General features: G+C 52.4%; 1 protein-coding gene across 1 annotated transcript in view; it reads right to left on the bottom strand.

Moving 5' to 3' along the window:
- The window catches only part of MAP2K6 (mitogen-activated protein kinase kinase 6), a 61899-nt gene that overhangs the window by 3765 nt on the left and 37483 nt on the right, over nucleotides 1-20651 (bottom strand). The window contains exons 4-11 of the mRNA XM_064151745.1: nucleotides 16893-17006; nucleotides 15364-15483; nucleotides 14506-14622; nucleotides 14077-14128; nucleotides 11873-12000; nucleotides 11140-11217; nucleotides 9108-9247; nucleotides 4327-4372 (exon numbers count right to left, since the gene is read on the bottom strand). Of these exons, the coding sequence (XP_064007815.1) occupies nucleotides 4327-4372; nucleotides 9108-9247; nucleotides 11140-11217; nucleotides 11873-12000; nucleotides 14077-14128; nucleotides 14506-14622; nucleotides 15364-15483; nucleotides 16893-17006 (795 nt within the window). The remainder of the gene's footprint in view (nucleotides 1-4326; nucleotides 4373-9107; nucleotides 9248-11139; nucleotides 11218-11872; nucleotides 12001-14076; nucleotides 14129-14505; nucleotides 14623-15363; nucleotides 15484-16892; nucleotides 17007-20651) is intronic.

Here is a 20651-nt window from a genome sequence, read left to right as displayed (position 1 = left end):
AGTGCCAGCACCACTGCTTCAGTTTGCTACCAGGGGCTGCCACATATCGTCTGAGCTCAGCCAACCTGCTCCTGAAATCACCTAAACACTCTTGGACTCCCACTGCATTTGTTCGTGTGGAGAATGTTAGACAGAGCCACAGTGTCATGGACAGTGGCACTGAATGCAGCCTCAGCAAGTTTGCTGACCACACCAAGCTGTGTGCTGCAGCAGCCAGGCTGGAGGGCAGGGATCCATCCAGAGGGACCTGGACAGGCTGCAGAGGTGGGCACAAGCCAAGCTCATGAGGTTCAAAAAGACCAAGTGCAAGGTCCTGCAGCTGGGTCGAGGCAATCCCAAGCACAAATCCAGGCTGGGCAGTGAGTGGCTGGAGAGCAGCCCTGAGGAGAGGGACTTGGGGGTGTTGCTGGATGAGAAGCTCAACAGGAGCCAGCAGTGTGCACTTGCAGCCTGGAAGGCCAACCAGAGCCTGGGCTGCAGCAGCAGCAGTGTGGCCAGCAGGGCCAGGGAGGTGATTCTCCCCCTCTGCTCTGCTCTACTGAGACCTCAACGGAGTACTGCATCCAGTTCTGGAGCCCCTGGGACAAGAGGGATGTGGAGATGCTGGAGTGTGTACAAAGAAGGGTCATGAGGATGCTGAGAGGGCTGCAGCAGCTCTGCTGTGAGCACAGACTGAAGGAGTTGGGGCTGTGCAGGCTATAGCAGAGTAGGCTCCCAGGTGACCTTCTTGTGGCCTTCCAGGATCTGAAGGGGGCTACAAAAAAGCTGGGGAGGGACTTTTTAGGCTGTCAGGGAGTGACAGGAGTGGGGGGAATGGAGCAAAGCAGGAGGTGGGGAGAGTGAGGCTGGAGGTGAGGAGGAAGTTGTTGAGCATGAGAGTGGTGAGAGGCTGGAATGGGTTGCCCAGGGAGGTGGTTGAGGCCCCATGGCTGGAGGTGTTTCAGGCCAGGCTGGCTGAGGCTGTGTGCAGCCTGCTCTAGGGTAGGGTGTCCCTGGGCATGGCAGGGGGGTTGGAACTGGCTGAACCTTGTGGTCCCTTCCAACCCTGACTGATTCTATGATTCTAACCAAAAAGGCATCTGGGGCCCTGCAGGGCTCACAGGTGACCACCACTCTGTGCAAAACGCTGCTGTGCAGAGGGAGTTTGGTTTGATTCGGTGCAGGGGGAGCTCGGTTTGCTTCCTAAGCCCATTTCAAACCAGACTTTTGAAGTCAATTTGGAACTTCCAGGGATTTTTTGAAGCTGCCCATCACATCAGACTCCAAGCACTGGCTATTTCAGTGATCTTTTACAGCAGTGGCCAAGTGAAAGGATAAGAAGAGCAAAGAAATGAGATCATCCAAGGTGGGATTGAGCAGAAAGCTGTCCAGAGGCAGCTCTGAGCAGTCGGGAAGTGACCCAAAGACACACCAGCAAGGAAGAGGAAGCACAATTATGTGGGAAACAGAGCTGAAATGAGTTGAGGCAAGGATCCAGACATAATTTAAGGTCTCTCTGGGTCAGACAGTCACGGGAACTGAAGTGTCCTAAGTAACTCTTGGAGAGATGACCCAAATGGCCTGCCGTGTTATTATCCCAGCATGATGCTTTCCCATCCCAGCTAAGTCGCACCCAAAGCAGTGTTACCGCAGGCTGGAAGCACCCACAGGCATGACATGGGTGGCAGTGGTGGCCTCCAGCCCTGTCTCTCAGTAAACCCAACTCCTTTGCCAATGACTGAGCCTGGTTAGAGCACAGAACACCCTGTGCCAGGTGGGATGTGCTCCACGCAATGCGCAGACCACCAGCCCTGCAGTAGTTTCACGCTCCACTTCACCTGGGGAAGTGGGTTTTTAAATTAAATTAAGCATCCATATCAGTTTTCCTGATGCTCAAGATAGCACAGAGTCATATTTTCCATGAGAAACCTCAATTCCACAGGAAAGCAAGGGAGCAGCCTTGGTCTAAATGACAAGTCCAATCCAGTACCGCAACTTAATGCCGTAAGAGAGAGGAGGGAGGAGGGGGTAAAAAAAAGCCCAAACCAACAAAACAGCAACCCTCAACCACAGGACTTCACAACATTCATGTCAGCCATAAAATACCACAGCATTGAGATACTCTAGAGAGGTGATCCAAGAAGCTAATTCAATAGAAATGCACTCGCTTGCCAATGGGTATTAATGCTGCAACAGATGGAGCTGCTCCGGTGAACCTATTTGATAAAAGGCCACTTGGCAAACCCCAGAAAGTTGCTTAAAACATATATGCATTTAGTCAAGAAGAAAAAAGAGGGGAGTGGGGGGGGGACTAGCCATAAACCTCAGGCCTGCCTTTGTTTGAAACCAGCATTTGGGCAAACTGTGTGTAAATCAAATCTATATTTAGTCTAATTGCCTTCCAGGGCCCGGCAAGGAACGCCACAGGAGTTATTCACTGCTTACAACTCGTGTTCAAAGGGTACAGGGACTGCCACCATCTCCTGCAGCTAGAAAGCACCTGAAACCCTGGCACCTTCACACCACAGAGGTCCCAACACCTCCAAGCAGACAGCACAAAGTAGCAATGAAGCTGATGGCATAATGCATGTCCTACAAGTTATGGGGCAGGACACAGCAATGACCGAGCAGATTCTGCAGCAGTTTCCACCCTTAACCCAGCAGATCTTGCTAGTGGCACCAGACAGGGATGGGCATGTAGATTCCTAGATGTCAGGCAAGCATTTGGGTCAGGATCTTCAGAATAACAAAGTAAGGCACCTTCCTACCTTGAGCAATCAGGTGAGAGTTAAAAAGGGACTGGACCCTTACAGGGATGAAACACTGACTTCCAAAGCACTCCTGCTTTTTGCTGGCTATCACTACCAGAAAGCCAAGGCAGAGAGAACCCTGACTTCCAAAGCACTCCTGCTCTTTTCTGGCTATCACTACCAGAAAGCCAAGGCAGAGAGAACCCCGACTTCCAAAGCACTCCTGCTCTTTTCTGGCTATCAACTACCAGAAAGCCAAGGCAGAGAGAACCCTGACTTCCAAAGCACTCCTGCTTTTTGCTGGCTACCTCTACCAGAAAGCCAAGGCAGAGAGATGCCATGAAGCTGTGAAGCCCTAGCAGAAAGATCTCAGCACAGGCCCTGCCCTTGCTAGCTCCAGCCCAGAGCTCTTGCTCACTAAACAGCAGTGTCTGCACTGCTAGCAGTTCATCAGCAGTTGAGTGCATCTGACCTCGAAGCCTTGCAGTGCCTTCCATTTCCCCCACCGTAAGCCTTTATCAGCATTTTCCTCCTCGGTTGTGCTCCTGTCCCAGACATGCTCATGGCAAATGGTGTCTAAGCAGCAGATGCAATTCAATAACCGGAATTGTTAGTCACAGTCTCGTCTCTGTCCTCGACATCCAGGAATTCCTCTGCCCAAAAAGTCTTTTCTCCACAAATCCATGACATTAAAGCCTACCAGGCCACTCAGTTCCTGCTGCCCATGTGGACCCTCCACAGTACATCCATTTCAAGCCACCACACAAACCTAAGAGGAGGATTTCACCTTTGCTAACTGGTTTTCCATGGCCTCATTCTTGCCCCTTAGATGCTTTTGCAACTTTTTCTTGCTTAGAATCATAGAATCAGTCAGGGTTGGAAGGGACCACAAGGATCATCTAGTTCCAACCCCCCTGCCACGGGTAGGGACACTCTACCCCAGATCAGGCTGCTCAGAGCCTCATCCAGTCTGGCCTTAAACACCTTAACTCAGATGAGGCTTCCACCACCCCCTTGGGCAATCCCTGCCAGGCTCACACCACCCTCATGCTGAAGAACTTCTTCCTAACATCCAGTCTGAATCTACTAATTTCTAGCTTTGTTCCATTGCCCCCAGTCCTATCACTCCCTGACAGCCTAAAAAGTCCCTCCCCAGCTTTCTTGTAGGCCCCCTTAAGATCCTGAAAGGCAACAATAAGGTCACCTTGGAGCCTTCTCCTCTCCAGACTGAACAGTCCCAACTTCCTCAGTCTCTCCTCATAGCCAAGCAACTCCAGCCCTCTGATCAGCCTTGTGGCCCTTCTCTGGACACACATATCCCTCTTGTAATAGGGGCTCCAGAACTGGATGCAGTACTCCAGGTGGAGAGTTGCTTGATCTGACTGAAATAGCACCTGAACAGCCTCCCAAAGAGCATTTTCTGCTTTGAAGTCCCCCTCCCAAGACCCTGGAGCGCCATGATTCGCCCATCTGCAGGGAATAGAGAGGTGCGAAGCATCCTGAATCAGCAGTCACTACTGGAAATCCTCTCCTCAGCAGCTCAGTGTATTCCCTCTCAGCTCTCCCCCAGCACCCAGCTTGCTGCAGGCACACTCACCATAAGCTCTGGGTATGTTGGCCGCTCTTTGGAATTCTTCTTCAAGCTTGAATGAGAAAAAAAAAAGAAGGAAAGATTTAAAAGTCACATTCTGTGTGCAATTCACAGAGAGTCACAGAACCTCAGAGGCTGGAATGGACCTTCAGAGAACAAATCCAACCCCCCTGCCAAAGCAGAATTACCTGGAGTAGTCTGCACAAGAATGCATCCAGGAAGGTTTTGAAAGTCTCCAGAGGAGACTGCACAACCTCTGTGGGCAGCCTGCCCCACTTGTACTGTCGCTCTCACTGTAAAGGAGTTTCTCCTCATGTTGAGGTGAGACCTTCTATCATAGAATCATAGAATCATAGAATCAACCAGGTTGGAAGAGACATCCAAGATCAGCCAGGCCAACCTAGCACCCAGCCCTATCCAGTCAACTAGACCACAGCACTAAGTGCCCCATCCAGGCTTTGCTTCAACACCTCCATATTCCACTTTGGATCCATTGCTCCTTGTCTTATTACTGTGCACCACTGAAAAGAGCTTGGACCCCTCCACTTGACTCCTACCCCTCAGATATTTGTAGACATTGATCAGAACCCCTCTCAGCCTTCTCTTCTCCAGCCCCAGGGCTCTCAGTCTCTCTTCACAGGGGAGGTGCTCAAGTCCCCCAATCATAAAGTTACATCACAACAAAAGCAAGGTTTCAAGCCTCGGGCCTTAAGCCTTAAGGGTGCTTAAGGATATGGTTTATGGTGAATCTTGTTGAGCAGGGTTGTAGAATCACAGAATTATAGAATCAGTCAGGTTGGAAGAGACCTCCAAGCTCAGCCAGGCCAACCTAGCACACAGCCCTGGCCAAGCAACCAGACCATGGCACTAAGTGCTTCAGCCAGGCTTTGCTTCAACACCTCCAGGCACAGAGACTCCACCACCTCCCTGGGCAGCCCATTCCAATGCAAATCACTCTCTCTGACAACAACTTCCTCCTAACATCCAGCCTAGACCTGCCCTGGCACAACTTGAGACTGTGTCCCTTTGCTGTGTTGCTGCCTGCCTGGCAGAAGAGACCAACCCCACCTGCCTACAGCCTCCCTTCAGGTAGTTGTAGACAGCAAGGTTGGACTTGGTGATCCTGAGGGGCTTTTCCAACCTGGATGTTTCTGTGATTCTGGTGACCGAGGTCAAACGAGATCTGGAGACACCACACATACCAGTGAAGACTTGCTGCTGGGGGCCAGGTACAGTTGATTTTGTGAGCACCATGTGGCAGCCCAGAGACTAAGGGAATGGACACAGCCTTCAACCTGTGCTCATTGTGCAGTGACCAAGTGGCTCTGCAGCACGTGTACAACTATTTGTTTACCACCACGCTGTTATCAGCAGGGACGGTTCCATGGGACATCCTTTTTTTCCCCTTCTCCTACAACAGATGGCTCTGGAGGGTTGTAGCTGGAAGTTATTTTGGTTCCCCTCCAGCAGAAAATAGCTTTTAAAAGACAGGACGTAATCTCTACTCACTTCCTGACAGTGTATTTAGGGGAAAGACACTTGGAGCAACTTGAAAAGATCTTCACACACGTACACGTCGGTGGCGGGGAAAAGGTGTCACACTGAGCCAAACAAAAGTGAGAACCTCGGTGGTGGTAAGTCGCTCCTCTGCTGGGATTTGCTTGGAGCCCAGAGGAAGCAGAGGACACACACTGAATAGATATTTCCTGCTTGCTGTGTGTAGTGGGCTCATGCTTAGTGTCATGTTGTGAATGAACAGAGGAACCTAGTAACGATACGTGCCAGCGCTGCCGAACCGAAGGTAGGGGATGTGTCACATCCGCTCAGCCCAAGGCAGCCCAAGCTGAGATGCTAAGGTGAATGTGGAAGGTTAGGTGTGGCCAGAACAGGGACTCTGGTGTAAATCTCTTAATTTAGACCCTCTAAGAACAAAACAACGAAACAAAATCGCTCCCAGGTTATTAATAGCAGGAAATCTGGTGACAAGTTACTGAAATCAATGTAAGTCTTCAGGAATTAGGAGCCGTATTTGGATCTGATCTTGGCTCAGACATCCCAGGGACTTCCCTGCAGTAGCTGCAGGTAACCAGACTTTCACTGTCCTAGGCAACAGATGGTGTGGTGTGATCCACTCTGGGACCTCTGAATTTGAGAGAGAACTAAGCTAGGCCAGAACTGAGAGAACTGAGCCACACCGAGTTGATGAGACCTGATCAGTGTCAGAAGAAATTCTCAGCCTCCAGCAACACAAAACCAGTACAAACTGCAGCCAATGCCTGCTTTCCTCCACTGGCTTTGAGGGATCTGGTCAGACCACACCTTGAGTACTGTGTCCAGTTCTGGGCCCCTCAATTCAAGAAAGATGTTGAGGTGCTGGAACATGTCCAGAGAAGGGCAACAAAGCTGGTGAGGGGCCTGGAGCACAAATCCTATGAGGAGAGGCTGAGGGAGCTGGGGGTGTTTAGCCTGGAGAAGAGGAGGCTCAGGGGTGATCTTATTACTGTCTACAACTACCTGAAGGGGCATTGTAGCCAGGTGGGGGGTGGCCTCTTCTCCCAGGTAACCAGCAATAGAACAAGGGGACACAGTCTCAAGTTGTGCCAGGGTAGGTATAGGCTGGATGTTAGGAAGAAGTTCTTCACAGAAAGAGTGATTGGCATTGGAATGGGCTGCCCAGGGAGGTGGTGGAGGCACCGTCCCTGGGGGTCTTCAAGAAAAGACTGGATGAGGCACTTAGTGCCATGGTCTGGTTGATTGGTTCGGGCTGGGTGATAGGTTGGACTGGATGATCTTGGAGGTCTCTTCCAACCTGGTTGATTCTATGATTCTATGATTCTATGATAGGGTTTGTGAAGAGAGGAACCCATGCACATGGGCACTGCTCAGCAGGGTCATTCTTCTCACCAGCACGGATGGCTGTGGGTATCTTACCCCTAAATCAGCCCATGCTGCAAGACACCCTGCTTGCCAAAGCAAAACACTCGCTGGGGAACAACAGCCTGCCTGGCACAAGCAGGCAACTCTGCAACAAGTAGGGAGCCAGCAGCATGGGAGAAAGGCAGCTGGTCCAACACCTCGGCGTGGGCACTTTGTGAGAGGGCTTTTCCAAGGCAGCTCCCGCCTCTGAGAGGCACAGAGCAGTGTGGGCACAGGCATTCCCCAGCACAGGTTGGTAGAGGCATGCAGCTGCACCATCAAGACCTCAAAAAGGTGTTTGAACAAGACCCTGCAGAATGTGAAGGTTCCCGGGCAGGAGGGGCTGATAATGCCCTTCCTGGGGCACAGCAGAGCCCACCCAGCTGCGGGCTGTGACGCTGGCAGCCTGGCCACAGCCTCACATTCCTGTGCTGGTCGATCTGCTGTCCCTCCTTGGCCAGCAGGCAAACCCAGCAGCCACCACCTGCCAACCTGGCGAGCGGCAGATGGCACTGCGGGGCCTGGAAAACCCAAACGCCTCCCGGGCGGTGTCCAGGGAAGCTGGAGGCAGTCAGGAGCTGCGGGGCCAGGGCCAGCTCTCTTCGAGCCACACGCTGAGGGCAGCTGTGAGTCTCCTCGGGTGCCGGCACAGCCTGGGCTTCCAGGCAGCTCTCGCAGCCTCCAGACGGCATGCATCTGCTCCAAGCCTTTTCCTACACCACAGCCAAACCCTCCTGCTGCTGCCAGCTCTGAGCCTCGGGGAAAGCAGCACGGCAGCCAGAGGGTCCCGGGGGCAGGACGGCTGCAGGCAGGGACCATAGAGGGGTGAACTCTGTGCCACTGCTGCCTTGCCAGAAGCCGTGGGCAAGAGGACACGGGCAGCCTGCCCTAGGGTGGAGTGTCCCTGCCTGGGGCAGGGGGTTGGAGCTAGATGATCCCTGTGGTCCCTTGCAACCCTGACTGATTCTATGATTCTATGATTGTGCATCAGCTCCAGGGATCTGCCTGCTTGCACCTGCCTGCCCGCAGCCATCCCGTGCTGCTGGTGTGGGGATGAGAAAGACTCTTGAGTGCCTTCCTCCACAAGCCTGTTCCTCACCATCTCAGAGGGGGAAGCTCCTCACAGCCACCATGACCACTGCTCTGGCAAAGAACACAGGTTGTCTGCACAGTGCCAGGCCCCAGCCCAGCCCATACAGCTGGGTAAGGACATGAAGGCCTGTCCCTTCCCCAGAGTTCTGTTCAAAACTCGGGGTTGTACTCCAAAGAAACACACGTGGGGACAGGGACACAGCAAGCTGCCAGCAACTGCCCTCCTCAGCCTCCCCAGCAGCAGGGCAGAGGCGAGCAGGAGCAGGATGAGGGAGGCCAAGAGGATAATTTACCACTGCGAGGTACTCAGCCTCCCCAGCAGCAGGGCAGAGGCGAGCAGGAGCAGGATGAGGGAGGCCAAGAGGATAATTTACCACTGCGAGGTACTCAGCCTCCCCAGCAGCAGGGCAGAGGCGAGCAGGAGCAGGATGAGGGAGGCCAAGAGGATAATTTACCACTGCGAGGTACTCAGCCTCCCCAGCAGCAGGGCAGAGGCGAGCAGGAGCAGGATGAGGGAGGCCAAGAGGATAATTTACCACTGCGAGGTACTCAGCCTCCCCAGCAGCAGGGCAGAGGCGAGCAGGAGCAGGATGAGGGAGGCCAAGAGGATAATTTACCACTGCGAGGTACTCAGCCTCCCCAGCAGCAGGGCAGAGGCGAGCAGGAGCAGGATGAGGGAGGCCAAGAGGATAATTTACCACTGCGAGGTACTCAGCCTCCCCAGCAGCAGGGCAGAGGCGAGCAGGAGCAGGATGAGGGAGGCCAAGAGGATAATTTACCACTGAGAGGTAAAATCGACGAATTCTGCTGAGAACTTCTCCGCTGGGAGCTGTGGTGATGGCTCCTCCACCACCTGCTTCAGCTGCTGGAAGGGTGTCCCCCAGGAGTCGTAGGGAAAGCGCAGGATGGCCAGCTCGATCTGGGGAGACAAGAGCCCACACCTCAGGCACCAAGGGCAAACACCCCACAGACCTCACCCTCCTGCCCCACAGACCTCAGACCCCCGTGTGCCCACGCAGGGGTACGGGGTTTTAGGCTCCACACAAATCTATGCCATCTCATACAAGCACAGGATAACTTTGGTTGGAAGAGATCTACAACATCATCAAGTCAGACCTCCAGGAGACCTTGGAGTGGCCTTCCAGTATCTGAAGGGGGCCTATAGGGGGGCTGGGGGGGGACTACTGACAAGGCCTTGTAATGACAGGACAAGGAGGAATGGGCTTAAACTGGCAGAGGGGAGATTCAAACTGGATGTCAGGAAAGGGTTCTTACAGTGAGGGTGGTGAGACACTGGCACAGGTTGCCCAGGAAGGTTGTGGAGCACAGAATCACAGAATCTTTGAACACATTCTGTGATTCTCTCATCCACAACCTCCCTGGAGGTGTTCAGGACCAGGTTGGATGAGGCCTTGAGTGACCTGTTGTGCTAGTTTGAAGCAAGCTGGAATGTTTTGGTAACAGAACTAGATAACAGGCAGTGAAATGAAAAACAATTGTGTCTACTTCTCTCACAGTTACGCTGAGAACTCTGGGAAGAAGAAAGACTTTTTCTCCATTTTGTTTCTCACTCTTGCTTTTGCCTTAGACCTGGTCACATCTCATTAACCCTGCTCCTACTAACCTTGCTCCCTAACCTCTTGGCTGCACCTCTTTTCTTCCTGAGAACTGGGGTAAGGTTAAGAGGGCCGGGGGGAGGTGTTGGGGTGGTTTGAAAAGCCCCTCCTGGGGACTCAGGTTTCTGGGAGGGGAGTTGTGCTTTCATATTGTTTATCCTTTGTATATTTCTGTATATAATTGTATATAACTGTATATATTGTAAATAGCTGCTTGTAAATTCTGCTAGCTGTAAATAAATTGCTTCATCTATATTCCCAGGGTCCGTCTGAGTTAGCTGGGGCACAGACAAAAGTGTGGGGGGGCGGGGTAACCCCCAAACCATCACACCTGTTCTAGAGGGAGGTGTCCCTGCCTATAGTGGGGGGGTTGGAACTGGATGAGCTTTGAGGTCGCTTCCAACCTAAACTATTCTATGATTCCCCCTACCTGGCCACAACACTTGGCTTAACCTCTCCCAGCAAAAAAAGACAAGACCTGAGGAGACCCAGCAGTCCCCACGACCAATTCTCTGTCACCCTCCTGACATCACTTGGAAAACGTCCCAAGTTCAAACGCAAGCCCACGCTGCAAACAATAACTGCGCTATGAAATGACTCTGCAAGCAGATGGATTCCCCTTCGAGGCTGCCTGGGAGATGCCACTCGTCCCTCCTCCTCTGAGCGGGACTTTGCTGATCGCCAAGTGCTGGGAGGAGTTTGTTGCGCTCAAAAGGCAACCTGCTGCCAGGCACAGACGTGAGGTGCTGGACGCCCTTGCCTTAGCCCATGCTGCCATCTCCCGGCAGCCCACGGCCACTGCAGCAGGGCTGCCCCCACCAGGGTGACACCTGGCCAACGCGTCTGGAGACAGCAAAAGTATCACAGTATCATCAGGGTTGGAAGAGACCTCACAGATCATCAAGTCCAACCCTTTACCACAGAGCTCAAGGCCAGACCATGGCACCAAGTGCCACGTCCAACCTTGCCTTGAACAGCTCCAGGGACGGCAATAGCTCCATCTTCCTTCCCTTCAACCCTGTGGCTGCTCCCTGGTACCCCCCAGGCTATACTCCCACTGCCCCCTCAACAACCCTCCCCCCGCCCCCCAAGGAAATCAGTGTCACAAGTGTCAGGGGAGCTGTGGAGAGGAAAATGAATCCACCAGCAACAAGCAACCCTCCTGGCACGGCTGTGAGCCCTCAGGTTGTCCTACCATCGTGATTCCCAGGCTCCAGATATCGGATTTGACACTGTACCCCTTCTGGTTCAGCTCTGGGTTAATTCTTTCGGGCTGTGAAGAGAGACAAAAGTGGTTGAGGATCAGGGGTGGCTCCAGCGCAATGCCCGCACCCAGGGCTCACCAAGCTCACATGGGTCTTTCAGGGTGGCAGGTTAAGATCACTTAGCCCACGCTACCAATCCTCTCCCTTGGTTGCCATATGGCCAGATATGGTCCCACAACCTTTGCCAGTAAGGGCAGGCTACTGAATGGGTTCCCAGAAAGAGGTGCCCCAGGGATTGAGGCGGTGGAGCTGACCCAGTGCACCTAGCACGCAGGTAGCCAGGACTGTTTTCACCCTCTTCAAGTGCTCCTTACTGAACGAATCCTGAGCAGCAGCTCCTAGGAGGGGTCTGAAGGACCAAATCCCTGGGGACTGTTTTACCTCGAGACAAAAAGTACTAACTGTCCCCAGAGGGCATGCAGCAAAAACGCAGCACGGAGTAACTGCAGAGCCTGCCCGGAGCTCACAGGGAGGTGACGAGGCTGTGCCCAAGAGACCTGATCTGACCCCTCTGTGCCCCTTTACAAGCAACCCAGGGCTGCGTCCTCCAAAAGGAGTCCCCAGGCCACATTCCAGAGGCTGATCCGAGGCCCGGGCTCGTGTTGCTCCGGCTGCCCTGCGGCAGCAGCGCTCCGCACGCAGCTCCTCCGCGCCTCCACTTACAGCCATGTAGGGTTTGCATCCTGCATCCATGGTTTTAGCAACCGAGTCCACGAGGTAACCGCTAATCCCAAAATCGCACATTTTCACCTGCCCCTGCGTATTGATCAACACGTTAGAGGGCTTTACATCTGCAAGAAGGAACACACGCCACAGTCACTGTCACGCCCGGGCGGCCGTGCCAAGCCAAAACAAGCTCTGCCTATCGGCAGAGGGCACCAAAGGTGCAAGTCCCTGCGCTCCGCTCCGCGCCCGGCAGAAAGCCTTTGGCCGCAGAGTGTGAGTTCAGGTGACAGCCTCATGGGTCCGTCACATGCTCTGCCAGCGTCCCTTCACTTGCAGACTTCCCTGCCCGACCTGGGGAGCGGGAGGTAGCTCTCTGTGTAGCCACCAGACCCGACCGCGCAGGGGATGGCCGTGGAAATCAGAGCGCACACAGCGGGAGGGCTCAACAGGGACGAGGGCACCTCCAGAGGGTATGTGCAAAACCTTGGAGCTCTGGCACGTCCCCAGCTGGATCTGGATTTAGGCCAGCAGATGGGAAAAGCCACAGGGAGAGGATAAGGATGGGTGGGCAGGAAAGGGTAATGAGGACCCGGGGTTGCAGGGGGAAGAAGGGAGCAGCAAACGGGAAGAAGGGAGCAGCAAACTAAGGCAAAGATGAGGATTTCAGAACTGGCCTCTGATTTTGAGGATACTGAGCTGGAAGGCAGTGTGAGTAGCAGCAGCAGGCGTGTGGGTGCTCCACACCTCGTGGAAACCAGGCCAGTGTCTCATCTATTTATTACTGCCAGATTTATCTGCTTCCCATCACAGCCTTGCAATCCTTGCTGCATCCACACTTAACTCACGCTCGTGAAGGCAGCTACGATCACCATCAGAAAAGGAAATTAAGGCACAGAAAGAAGCTAGGAAGAGATATCTAAGGTGATGGAGGTGTTCTCCTGCTCCCTGGGAGGCTGATTGCCACACAGTGCAGGGAGCAGAGGCTGCCCTGTTTCCTCCTGTCCCAGCACTGATCCTCAAAAGGCAGCAATCCTTTTTCCCTGCTGTCACCCAGAAATAAGAGGTCTCTTCTGCATGAAGGCCTTCTGTCTACACGTGATAAACTGGTACAGGGCAGAGTGACAACATCCTCCAAAGGGGGACAGAAGCTGCTTTTTAGCTTTGCTTGTTAGAACTGGCTGCTTTACAGTTCGTTAACATCTGCTCTCTAATCAGCATTTTGCAATCAAAAGCTCCAGGTATCTGTGGTCCTCACCCATCTGTTAACTACGCTGAAACAAGGCAATTTTTCAGTGGCAATCAAACAAGCAAACAGAAATCCAGAAGCCCAGCAGCATTTTCCACCTACTGTAAACAATACAGAAGGCAGAAACTCGACCCCCAGCCACACAGAGAGCATGAAATGCGTTCAGCTGCTCAAGCTGAACTCAGTTTGCTTCAGATGCTCCTTTCCCTGGCAGTCAGACATTTCAGAGAAGGCTTTTCTCCTCCTCATGACAAACTGAAAATGACCCTTTGACAATAAAAGTGTCAAGCAGCAACGCTGCAGATTTCTTCTTTCTGTGTGTGTTCGAGGCACCTTTGAGATGCTCTAGAGGGGGAAATGGCAAAAGAGTTCAAGGAGGGTATTAACGACTTTGCCAGAGGCCACTTGAGGTATCAAAGCATCCTGCCCCACCGGTGCTCAGAGAAGCTCACAGAAGGGGATGAGGATGGTTAGGTCACCGTGTGATGCATTGTGCCGGGGCAGAGATGCCTCTCACTGCATGGCAGCACTGAGACAGAGAAGCCTTCACAAAGCCTGATCCAAAGCCCACCAAGGTCAGAAGTCAGTTTTAACTGTGCAGGTGCCAAAGCAGAGCATGGATTTAGACCACGCATAGGGAAAAGGCAATGCAGACGGAAGCAGCCTGCGCTCTGCTGTCACGGCCAGGCTGCAGCTCACTTCCCCTGCACCTCAGGGAGACGCTGGGACCAGCGGGCAGCCTTCACAGAGCAAACCAGCAGGCAGGACCTCTGACTGGGTGCTGCAGGTCACGAGATGCTGGGGGAGGTAATTTTGCTGTCAAAGGCCCATTTCATGTCATGTGTTCTGGGAGCCCTGGGCTTGGCCTGAGGGCCAGCCCTTGTGCGGCTGAGGGCACGCAGGGCACGGGGCAGCTGGGCACCAGCACGGCCACGGCTGTGTGCCTGGCACTCACCTCTGTGGATCACGGAGAGTTTACTGTGCAGATGTTCTAGTGCTTTGACAATCTGAAACAACAAATCTAGAGTGAATCACAGCTGGCAGCACCACCATGCTACCTAGCTTCACCCACCCCACCCTCTCACACAAGTTCGAGGCGCTAGTGGGTAACCAGGGATCTGCCAGGGGCTCCAAGATCCTAAGGAGAAGGCAAAAGGATCCACAAGGCCCTCCCCACACCTACCACTCTGCCACCTCTCAGTTACATGTACGTATTTATGCCTCATAAATACCACCAGATACTGGAAGCCAGCTGCATTCACATGGTCTGGCCCGTAGACCATGCTCCTCCTAGTGTAAATATAGCAGGGAGACTGGGTCATGCAGGGCTTGGTTTAGAAGAGGAACACCCTTCCCCTGCCCTCCTGACCCTGCTAATACTCACAGAGACAGCTATTTTTCCTAAGATGTCCTCAGGAATCGTCAGGCCTTTGTCAATGACATGTTTGTAGAACTTGTCCAGTGAGGTATCCATCAGTTCCATACATATCCAGACATCTCCCTGGAAGATAAAGCAAGCATTTTCCCACTGGAACACAGCACCCTTTCCTTTTATGCACAGAGGTCTTTGGCACTTGCCTTTTGCTGGCCTTTTGGCCTCTTCCCTGCCTTTTAAAAGTCATCCAATCAAACTGTGCTGTGCTTTTGCTTTCCCTCCTTCCCAGCTGGAATCAAGTACTGTCTACTACCACTTAGGGTGTATTCTCTGCTGTCTTTTCCCAAAGCAGAGTTTTGGTGATTTAAGAGTCCTGAAAGTTATCAGGACAGAGGTTCCCTACACGCTCAGGTCACTGCAAACGCTCAGCCAGGAGAAGTTCAGCTCTGCAGAGCTGTGCTTAAAACTCTTCCATAAATCTTGCTTTTCAGAGTTTTCTTCCATGTGGCTTTCTCATTGCATGCTAGGACAACATTGGCACTAATGGATCAGGCTGGGAGTTGGTTGTCTCCATCACTCAATGATGGGGACCAAAGCCTCAATGCTTGGCAGAGTGACCTCACAGATTCCTGGCACTAGGGCTGGGCTCCTCCTCAGATTGGTCCACATCTCTCCTTGCTCACCAAGAAGTAGCTGTACATGACAGATCCTTAGGCTGGGATTCAGCAAACCCATATTGTACCCTCTCTGTATCTAGATGGAGATGAAACCCCTAGCACATGGAGGGAGCCTAAACATGAGAATTCAGAGCCCGAGGGAGGGTTTAGCCTTACAGGGGCAGCACAGTTCATCTCCAGGATGCCATACCTCTCGGAAAAGTGCCCCATAAAAGGTGACAGTGAAGGGGCAATCTACTGTCCTCATGGAGATATCCAGATCCATCAATAACCTCTTCTGCTCCTGGCTGTTCACCGTGGCTCGGATCCGCTGGAAGACAAAGCAGTCCAGTGTCAGCTGTCAGCACCTCCACACCGCAGCTATAGCCGTGCTGGCCACGGTGCCTTCACACCACAACCTTACCCTTTTCTCACACCTCTTTGCCACAGGCACATCACAAGCACAGTGCCCACGGCAGGAACACCTCAGTGCAACAGAAGGCACCGGTGGCTGAAGGGATTTTTCACCCCAGCCCAAATTGCAGCTGGTTTTGCTCTGCCCTGCAAATATTGCTCTTCTTGCAACAGCCAAAGGTCACTGTGGCTTGGGAGGAGAAAGGAGAAGAAAATCAAGTTCTAGGCTGGTGGATAGTCCTGACCTTTGGGGCTGGTGGATACTCCTGACTTCTGGAGCTGCAGTGGACATCTACTGACATCAGCAGACTTTGGTTACAAGAGAGGGCGTCAGCCCAGCAAACAGAACTCCTGTGCTCCTCGTGGCTTTGGAAAAAGTGGGCATTTCTCTTCTGCCAGGGAAGAGATGTCATTTATGTGAAATGCCTGGAGATCCTCAGCTGGGAAGCACCACAAATGGGTACGACACAGTCCAATGCAGGTCACACACCTATCCCAGGTTCTTTGTCCAAAGCCACTCCAGGTCAGTAATGACAGAATCAAAGTGTTCAGCATCGCAGAAGAAAGCAACAGGCTGAATGCTCCTGACATCCCTCTTCAGATCTTTCACCATACTGTGCTGGTTTGAATCAGACCAGAGAGGTCTTCTGCAGTTTGGTGAACATCAAGGCAAGATGCTGAAAGGAGTGGAACATCTCCCTTCTGAGGAAGGGCTGAGGGAGCAGGGGGCTCTTTAGCTTGGAGGAGCCTGAAGGGTGACCTCATTCATGTTTATGAAGTTGTGCACCAGGAGGACAGAGCCAGGCTCTGTTCAGGGATGCCCAGTGATAGGACAAGGGGCAATGGGTGCAGACTGGAGCAGAGCAGGTTCCACATGAACGTAAGGAAAACTTTTTTCACTGTAAGGGTGACAGAACCCTGGAACAGGCTGCCCAGAGAGGTTGTGGAGTCTCCTTCTCCAGAGACACTCGAAACCTGCCTGGATGCACTCCTGTGTGACCTGCTCTAGGTGATCCTGCTCTGGCAGAAGGGTTGGACTGGCTGATCTTTCAAGGTCCCTTCCAATCCCTAACATTCTGTGATGCTGTGAAAGCTGGAAACATTTTGAGCACCCTCCTTCTAAAGCACACTTCTCTTCTTGCTTCACTGGCCCAAATCTACCAGGAGACTCTTTGCCTCTGCGTGGAAAGGGAATTTCACAGGCAAAGAAAAGGAAAACTTGGTAAAGGCATCAAAAGGAGCTTAGAAATGTGCACCACCAAAGAGTGCAGAGGTTGTCCACATACAATGACACAGACAGAAAGCACCTCGAGAGGCTCACTCTACCTTCACTGCCATGATCTGCCCGCTGGGCATGTGCCGCATCTTCTCCACCACCCCGTACGCACCTCGTCCCAGCTCGGAGATGGGCTCCAGGTCATCAGCTTTCACCTCAAAGTTCTGTGGGGGAGAACATCAGCACAGGAGTGGGTGCTGCCCACACGTGCCATGCAAAGAGCTAAACACCCACACACACAAAAATGCAGCCACCTGCTCTAGTTGAAGATGTCTCTGCTCACTTAGAGGGAGGTTGGACAAGATGACCCTTTAAAGGTCCCTTCCAACCCAAACCATTCTGTGATCCTATGATAAAATCTGACCCTGCTTGGCACACAAAAGCACTGCTGTGCATTCTCCTCCCTATCTGGGTTCAGGAGACTAGAAACAAAATGATGATCCTCAGGGGCTGCCAGAAGGCTTAACTAGTGTGCAGTAATTAGCAGAGTTCTGCAGAGGACACATGTGGTAAAGACATGAGCAGAGGGTCTGAGTCAGCAAGAATCCAGAACAGGACAGCCACAGGAAGGACCATTCCTCCAATGAGATGTTCTTCAACCTGGTGCCCTGCACCAAACTGTCCCCTCTCAGCCATCTTTAGCTGCCAGCATTTGCAGCTACTCCATCCTCTAAAGCCTGGGATAGACAACACCTCAGCAGCTTCTCCCCTAGGAATCACCTTCAGGGCTTTTTGTGAGTTTTGTTTTTCCTTCCATCTCTCTCCTCCCACAGACAATCATGGAAATATCTTGGAGGTTTTTAAGGCCTGTAAAAGTTAATTTCTCCAGATCTTCCCTTGTACTCAACACTGGTCAGGCCACACCTTGAGTGCTGTGTCCAGTTCTGTGCCACTCAATTCAAGAGAGATGTTGAGGTGCTGGAAGGTGTCCAGAGAAGGGCAGCAAGGCTGGGGAGGGGCCTGGAGCACAGCCCTGTGAGAAGAGGCTGAGGGAGCTGGGGGTGTGCAGCCTGCAGAAGAGGAGGCTCAGGGCAGAGCTCATTGCTGTCTGCAACTACCTGAAGGGAGGCTGTAGCCAGGTGGGGTTGGCCTCTTCTGCCAGGCAAGCAGCAATAGAACAAGGGGACACAATCTCAAGTTGTGCCAGGGCAGGTCTAGGCTGGATGTTAGGAGGAAGTTGTTGTCAGAGAGAGTGATTGGCATTGGAATGGGCTGCCCAGGGAGGTGGTGGAGTCACCATTCCTGGGGGTGTTGAAGCCAAGCCTGGCTGGGGCACTTAGTGCCATGGTCTGGTTGATTGGCTAGGGCTGGGTGCTAGGTTGGACTGGCTGAGCTTGGAGGTCTCTTCCAACCTGCTTGATTCTATGATTCTATCATACCAGATCTGCATGATTCCATGATCTGCAGAGGGGCCAAATACCAACTGAGCATGCCCCATTTTTAAACCACAGAGGATTTATTTGGTCTAGCATTTGAGATCTCATTCTCATGCCCTTGCACAGAAGATGACTTTGTTTGGAGCCCTGAATTCTAACCTTCCTTTCTCCTTTCTGCTATGACATTGTGCAGCAGCTTTATTTTTTCATTTAATTTTTTTCTGGGGGGGGGGGATGTGCTTATGATTATTATTTTTGGATGTTTCAAACACACCTTTGCTACTAAAGCCAGCCATTCCTGTTTGCTGGAAGCACAACCACGTCAGTCAATCACCCTGCAGAAAGCAGCTGGTTTATAATGAACTGATTCACAGGGCCATAATCCCACAGCACTTTTTGCAGGCACAGCAGGGGGAAAAAAAAAAGTCAAACACAAAACCTTCTGCAGGCTGAAATGTGCTGGCTGGGGATGCCACAGCCTGCAGGGCCCATACACTGTGTTACTGTGCACTGGGGCTCCTGCTCGTTCACTCTCAGCTACATCCTCTGCAAAAGGAGCCCTGACTAACATTTTTGTCTAACAGCAGAGATTTAAGCATCCCTGATTGCCTGACACTGCTCCTACTGTTCAGCAAGACCCTCTCCAATAAAGCACTTTTGACTCTCTCAAGGCCACTCTTACACTGAGAATCATAGAATCATAGAATCAAGCAGGTTGGAAGAGACCTCTGAGATCAGCCAGTCCAACCTAGCACCCAGACCCACCCAAGCATCCAGACCATGGCACTAAGTGCCTCATCCAGGCTTGGCTTCAACACCTCCAGGCACAGAGACTCCACCACCTCCCTGGGCAGCCCATTCCAATGCCAATCACTCTCTCTGCCAACAACTTCCTCCTAACATCCAGACTAGACCTGCCCTGGCACAGCTTAGGACTGTGTCCCCTTCTTCTGTAGCTGCTTGCCTGGCAGCAGAGCCCAACCCCACCTGGCTACAGCCTCCCTTCAGGGAGTTGCAGACAGCAATGAGCTCTGCCCTGAGCCTTCTCTTCTGCAGGCTGCACACCCCCAGCTCCCTCAGCCTCTCCTCACAGGCTCTGCTCCAGGCCCATCCTCTGCCTTGGTGCCCTTCTCTGGACACCTTCCAGCACCTCAACATCTCTCTTGAACTGAGCAGCGAAGTTGAAAGGGAGAGAAGCTTTCCCTAGGGACAAGAAGTGAGTGGAGAGAAAGGCTGGCAAAAGGGAGGAGCACATCCTAAAGGAACTTGGCTGGAGAAGCAGGTAAAGAGATCTGTGGGAAATGCAAACCATGGCATGTCAGTCCCTCCAGGAGAGCCACAGACCCACATCTGCCACAAACACTGAGCTCTGGGGTCTGCAAATGTGGTTCTCTTTGCACTGTCCCACACAGGCTCTTTGCCTCTGTGCATGGAGCCTTTCTGGAGCATTTGAGCTTTCCCTCATCTCTAGGGCTGCAGAGGAGAAATGATTTACTTGGAGCAGGAGCCAGCCCTAGCAGCAGGCATTTTCTCTGCCTCAGTCCCACACCATTTTGCCCCAGAGGCATCTCCCACTCTTTCCACCTTCCAGCCTCTGCTCCATGCCAGGGAAAACACAACATCCAAAATGAAAAAGAGGGAAAAAAAGGCATCCCAAGACAGACATTACAGAACATTACTGGATTAGCATTTCACTTCATAAATTAACTTGCTGCCACCAAGGCCTATCTCCTGCACCTAATAAATTTCTTGCCCAGCTTTAAAGTGCTTTTATGAAAGCTGCTGTGCCATTGATTTTCTCCTATCAAAATAGTGTCCTCAGTTCTGTTTATTCCTTGCTGGGCTGTGAGAACATCAGGTGAACTGGTTTCCAGGCTGTCAGAAGGATTTGCTTCCATGACAGGAGTTAGACCCCTGACGAGAAGCCCTTCAACGTTAGCAAAGGGAAACGCTTTGGATTAAGGCTTTAAATCAAGCAAAGGAACTGCAAAGGAGAGTAAAATCTGCTGTCAGCAATCCTCTTGGTTCAGAATCATGATTTCCAGGGGATTAGCTGCATCTTACTGAGGCAAGGAAGGAATTTCCAGAGTGGAGAAGCTGAAGGGGACTCTGGTGTCATGGGATGCAGAGGATGGACGTTTAGGGGCATGTTCATCTAAGCAGTGGCAAGCAAAGCAATAGGTCACAGTGCTGCAGCTGGCTCTGAGCCATCAGTCCCATGCACAGAGCCCTTGCTGGAGAAGCACAAACACCAGGTGGTGGTTGGCTCTCTAACCACAAAGCTCCCAAGCTGGCTCTCTCTAGCTGTTATTCATCCAGGGACCACTTCCCATCTCATGCCCAACAGGCCATAATTTTTCACTAGCTACTCCTTATAAATCTGCCTTTTCTTTTGGCTGAAAGGAAGCAATCCCATAAGCAGCCTGCTTGGAC

This window comes from Pogoniulus pusillus, chromosome 11 (assembly GCF_015220805.1).
Source record: "Pogoniulus pusillus isolate bPogPus1 chromosome 11, bPogPus1.pri, whole genome shotgun sequence".
NCBI classification, from domain to species: domain Eukaryota; kingdom Metazoa; phylum Chordata; class Aves; order Piciformes; family Lybiidae; genus Pogoniulus; species Pogoniulus pusillus.
This window is presented reverse-complemented; position numbering and strand designations above follow the sequence as displayed.